The 6210-nt window shown below is 36.5% G+C and overlaps 1 protein-coding gene across 1 annotated transcript in view; it reads right to left on the reverse strand.

Annotated features, from left to right (window-relative positions):
- The window catches only part of sorcs2 (sortilin-related VPS10 domain containing receptor 2), a 195905-nt gene that overhangs the window by 117005 nt on the left and 72690 nt on the right, over nucleotides 1-6210 (reverse strand). Inside the window, exon 4 of the mRNA XM_050066937.1 lies at nucleotides 4700-4802. Within this exon, the coding sequence (XP_049922894.1) occupies nucleotides 4700-4802 (103 nt within the window). The remainder of the gene's footprint in view (nucleotides 1-4699; nucleotides 4803-6210) is intronic.

Below are 6210 nucleotides of genomic sequence, written 5' to 3' on the forward strand. Positions count from 1 at the left end.
TCCGTTTTTAAAACCAGTCTTAAAACCCATTTTTACTCCTTGGCTTTTAACCCAGCATGAGACTCTGCTCTTGTTTTACTGTTTTATTGTTTTTATTGTTTGTCTTATGTTTTTATTTTTGTACAGCACTTTGTTTCAGCTGTGGTTGTTTTTAAAGTGCTCTATAAATAAAGTTGAGTTGAGTTGAGTTGAGTAATGTATCAGGATCTAATTTTAATTAATGTTCTGTGTCCTTCTACACATCCAAAAGGTCACACACAGTTCAGGTTCATACAGTGAAATTGTTTGGAGTAAAGCAGCGTCCTCCTGATAAATCCTGAGCTCTATCTAAATAAATACTTCAGAAGCTAAAAGTTTAAATATCATAGTATAAATGTCCTTTATGAAATTAAGACTGTGTAACGAGTTAGTATACTGTACAGGTCCGGCAGAAAATATAACAGTACTGCTAATTCTCAAACAGTTTCAGTTGGACGCTGCATCTCAACTGCTCACATGTACCACCTGCTGGTTGTTGTTGCGCACTGCAACTACTCCTGGATCAATTATTTCACCCCCTTGACTGTGGCTGCGGCATTGAAATGAGTAACATCTGTATGTGAAATGGTTAACAAAGGACGACACAGGCTATTTCCACATATGTAATTAATTAGGCTATTAATTCACACTACGCAACTAAATAATATATCACACATTTTTTGGATAAAATATATTTCATATGCATATCATATGTAGGCCTATTTATTTATTTTATTAGATTCTGTGCTTGCATAATGTTGGGTGTTACATTTTTAACAGAATGGCCATTCTACCCATAAACATCATATATATATGATTCTACCCTCTTGGATTTTATTTTGTCGTTTTTACACTTCACTTCCACTTCCTGTCTGCCGACCGCGCTACTGTCTGTCCCAAATGAGAAATGAAAAAAGGAATTTGCAAAAACCAAAATTGGTTTTCTGGTTTTTCCTTTGGAAACAAAAAAAGAATAGATCACGTGATTTTGTTTTTCATTTTTGGTTTAAAATGAAAAAAGGAAAAAAACCACGTGACTTCCGTTTTTGGTTTCAAATGCAAAAACGAATTGGCTGAATGTCCGCAGACCTGTTGAATATTCAGTCCAAAAAGGAATAACGGTAAAACAAATCGGCAAAAACCAAAAATGGGCAGCGTTTGATTGTTTTTTTGTTATTTGATTCTGACACCAAAAACGTTTTTCTTGGGTACTCTTGTTTTTTTGCTTTGAATCAAATAACAGATTTACCGTTTTTGGTTTTTGAATTACAAATGAATTACGAATTATCCGATGATACCCGGACCTGCGAGTGTCATGTTTTGAAAAAGTTTATCATAGATTGTTGCTCATGCCCATGCAGTAGAATAGGAGGGGGCTTTCCAGTGTTACTGGATGGGCGGGGCAGGGAGCTATCTGGTTTCTGCTATTAGGGATTGTGACTGAATACATGTCATTTGGGCCTGGGGTTTAAAATATTGAAATATTCCAACTTTTTTTTTTTTTTCATATAAAAACAATATTTTGGAAGTCAAACACTATATTGAACAATTATATAAAGTAACTGCTGAATACCTTTACATTTACCGAGATTGCCTTAGCTGTTTTAATGTGTAATGACTTACTATTCTTGTTTTTCTGTCAAATGAAAGTTTTTGACATTTGTTCAGATTACTAAAATGATTGTTTAATAAATTTACAGATATTATCTTTAAATATACCTATTAATGTATTTTGATGTAGTGTTTAATTTTCCATTGTCCAATTCTCTAAAATAACTAATACTGTACATGTGCAGAAATTCCTATTTGATTAAAGGTACATATTTTGTTTATACATTGTGTCATTGTTTTTCTACCTGGGGAAACCACAATTATGCAGCAAATCAGTGTAGATGGACAAGACGGTTTCATGAAATGACTACTAAATACCCTTAATTTACAGGGATTGGCCTTAGATGTAGCTATTTTTATGTATTTTTAATGTACTCTGCTTTTTTCCACTGTCCAACGAACATTTTTAAATCTTGTAATTCTTTAAAATTACAGATTAATATTGTAAATGGGCAGACATTTATCGTTGGTTCAATGCATTTATAACATTTTTATACATTATTTCTCAGTCATTGTACATGAAAGAACAGTATTAAAAACAGGAAATTCCATGAAAAAATACTAAATACCCTTAATTTACAGAGACTGGCCTTAAATGTAGCTATTTTTGATGTATTTGTAATGTATTTAGCTTGTTTTTCCACTGTTCAATGGTTGTTTTTTAATATACTAATTATCTAAAATGACAGATTAATACTGTAAATTTGCAGATATTTATCTTAAGTTTTATGAACCTACTTCGTTTTTATACATTATAACTTTGTTATTGTACATGGAAAAATAGTATTTTAACATGAAATTACTGTAGATAGACTTGGCTGTTTCCTAAAATAAATAATGTATACCATGAAATTACAGAGATTAATCTGAAAGGTATCTGATTTTAATGTTTTTTTTGACATAATATGTATGTTATTTTACAGTATAATGGGCATTTATCAACTATAATATACTGTATTTTAATTAATTTTGACTGTAACATCTACTCTGTATTTTTACAGTTACTGTATGTAGTTCTGTGATACAGTTACTTACTGTCATTTAACAATATCCGTTTGGAAACTTTGCTGCCAGTGCTGTTTTGTATTTTTACAGTGTATGAAACTTGAAGACTTGAAAAACTTGAAAAAAACCCATTTGACATTAAAGCCACAACCGCCATTTATCAGGGTCCAAGCAGATTGCAAACATTTTAAATTCTTGTTTCTTTCTTCTTGTTTCTTCAAAACACTTGCTGTTCTTTAAAGTTATTCATGGTGGGCATCACATATGCTGATGATCTTCAGACATAGGTCTAGATAAATTTATTTTCAAAAACATTAGATGTGGCTTATGATCTTCTGTGAGAACATGCTTCACATGACTACATCTGTACTGAATTTTTTTTTTGCTCAAGATCTGGAATGCATCACATGTCTCTTATATACACAAATAGTCGCACTCTGTGAAAAATTATCCTGGAAAATGCAAAGATGGAAAAAGCGGGATTCAAACTCGTAACCTTTGAATTAAAAGACAACCACCTGACCAATGAACAAATCAGCTGATCATTGTAGGTTTTCACAGGAGGAATTATGAATTGAATAAAGTTGTTTTTACTTGAGTTGAATAAACTGGATATTTGAGATTTGTCAAGGGAGATTGGGAATTTTAGTTTGAAAATTAATAAAGTAGCATAGGATATGGCATGTCAACTGTAAAACCACATGAGTTCACAGCAGCTGGGCAGAAACAGAAGATCTACTCAGGAGCAGGTAGTTTCCTGACAACCTTTTCACCCCTGCCCACTGGCTCCTAAGCCAGACAGCCAAACCAGCCTCAGAAACAGAATGCAGAGAGGGAGGTCACCAGACTTACAATATTCACAACAATTTAACTGATGAGGATACAATCTTCAAAAAGTTCATAAACAACCTGTCGCTTCCTGGTGTACTGTCAGAGACTTTAGTGAAAGTGTAGTTTGCCAGCCTAGGGATTCAAACCTTGAACCTCAGTATCCCGAAAAGCAGGTGACACTGCTCCACCAGAAAGACATGGCATCTCACACACCTTCTGATAACTTGAGGTAGTAATACCACATGTGCAAAACTGTATTTTTTCTTTTGTCTTTTTAAGCTTAAAGTGCGTACAACAGTCAAATCGTTGGTAATAAAATTCTGAAAAATAATCACATCATTCTGCTGGTTTCAGGTGCATTGTCAAATATTTTGGTGACATTTGGTAAGAAAATAGGTTAAACTGAAAAAGTTGTACATACAGTACAAAGTACCACAAGATACTGACTATCACTGTGGACTTGCCATCAAATTGATCTGAACACCATTTGAAACATGTGATATCTAGTATCCAAAGAATGTCTGTGTCAATTTTAGCAGCATTTGAATAAGAAATTTCTTGAAACTTTGCACTGATCTCTGGAGCTGATAATGAGATATAAACATTTTAACATTTGTGGCACCTTCTAGTTGCAGGATATCCTAAGACTACTAAGCAAAGCTCGTACAGAGCATCCACACATGTGCACCAAGTTTAGTTTCAATTGCTTCAGCCAGTTTGATTTATGAGTATTAACGTGTAATTGAACTTTAAGATAAATGGTTGAAAATGGCTAACTTGAAATGGATTGACATTTAAAATGCCCTTGATAATGTTAGATCAGCAATGTCTGTAAATGATCCTGGTTGAGTTTCAGGACGATTGGACCACTGGTCTGGAACAAATTCAAAATTGAGAAAAGGTCACAAAATTTGACATTTTTAGAGCAGAAGACCATTGGAGCAGAGACAATTGCCATATAATTGCGAGAATGTAAACTTCATTGTTACAGCACCTATTGACCTTGAGGTCAGTAAGTATCATTTTTGGTCCTGAGTAGTGGGTGGAATTTGCAACCCACCTGCCAATTTTGGTGAGTTTTCATCATACAGTTTTTGTTGTACAAACACTTACAGCAAAGAAGAAGAAGAAGAAGAAGAAGAAGAAGAAGAAGAAGAAGAAGAAGAAGAAGAAGGAAGGAGAAGGTCACGCAGACAAATAAATTAAAAAAGTAATTTTTTCTCTGGAAACTCACCAGCACCCATAATGAGACCTGGAGCAGAGTCTTTGGTATGGACAGTCCCAGACACATAAGGGTTGTCCGCCCAGCGCAGGTGGAGGTGGAGATGACAGTCCGGCTGCAGAACGCAAACATGCAGAGAGAATTTAATGTGAGGATAAAAATGTCATTCTACCACAGTGCATACATTTCTTCCACCATCAAACAGACTGTCTCGCAGTGGATTCATGACAGTGAATTTTAACACAAGAAAATAGTATCACTAAAGTGAAATGATGGGTGAACTGTAGACACTCAGTCATGTTTATTGTCTTGCCACACGGATACTCCTGCTAATCCTGCTGCAAATACAGCTCAGTATTGAGATTGAGTGCTCTTATTCATGTAGCCCTGGCTAGAATTCATCTAGACACCAGGATATAAATATTCAAATAAAAACACAAGAAGTTTGTGCTCTAAAGAAAGGATCAGCACTCAGTGAAAAACCTCCTAAGCTCTATGATAAGCTATTATGGCAAGACTTAACTATACAGACCAGTGAGCAGTGATAACTAACATGTCTTTGGGGTCATCGGGTGGGAACCTCCTTTCACCAGTGTTTCGTCTAGCTGGTCCCACGACACCTCCAGGAGGCTAGACAGTGATCTCTGGCATCCCAGAGACACTCCCCTAATGCCAGGTCTCACTGCTCCCTGCACCAACCCAATAACCTCCTTTACCTTACTTACGCATGGCTTTTTCAGCCTAAACAGCACTGCCACCTTCAACCAAACCCAGGCTCCATACATGCGAGCTCCAGGTAGAAACAGTGCTGATACTACCTTTCCTAGCACATTCACCATACTCTATCTCACACGCTACATAGCATAACTCCAATATATGCTAAAGTTAAAGGAGATAGATAACTCACAGGATTAGCAAACACACTCACCTTGCAGCATGGTCTCAAACAAAAGGGATTCAAATAGGCCACTCCCACACTTAAATAACCTTCCTCTTCCTGGATTTCCTCCTGAGAGGAAATGGATCTCTCCACCTGATCTCAAGGAGTTATGTACTCTGCATAGTAGTTCCCCCTGCTGGCCCCCAACTGACATTATTTCTTCTCACCCATATCCATTGGCTTGCTCTACCTGCTTCATCTGACATTTCCTTCATTGTCTTCCTCAAACTCTGTCCCTGCACTCCGAGTTCCCCCAGGAGAGAGACAGCTGATCTTGCTATGAATCCCCTACACCCCACTTCCACTGGACAAATCCTAGTTTTCCATCCTCACTGCTCAGCTTCTGCTCCTAAGTCTGCATATCTAAGCTTTTTTCTTTCATTGGCGTCTTCCACTGAGTCTTCTCAAGGAACTGTCAGCTCAATGAAATAAACTATCCGTTGACTCACTGACCACAACACTATGTCAGGCCTCTGCTTGGTACAAACTATTTCCTGGGGAAGAACAAGCTTTCCCCCTAAATCTACTTGCATTTCCCAATCACAAGCATCTTCTAGGCGGCCACACCCTTGCCTCCTTACTA

This window comes from Epinephelus moara, chromosome 17 (assembly GCF_006386435.1).
Source record: "Epinephelus moara isolate mb chromosome 17, YSFRI_EMoa_1.0, whole genome shotgun sequence".
NCBI classification, from domain to species: Eukaryota; Metazoa; Chordata; class Actinopteri; order Perciformes; family Serranidae; genus Epinephelus; species Epinephelus moara.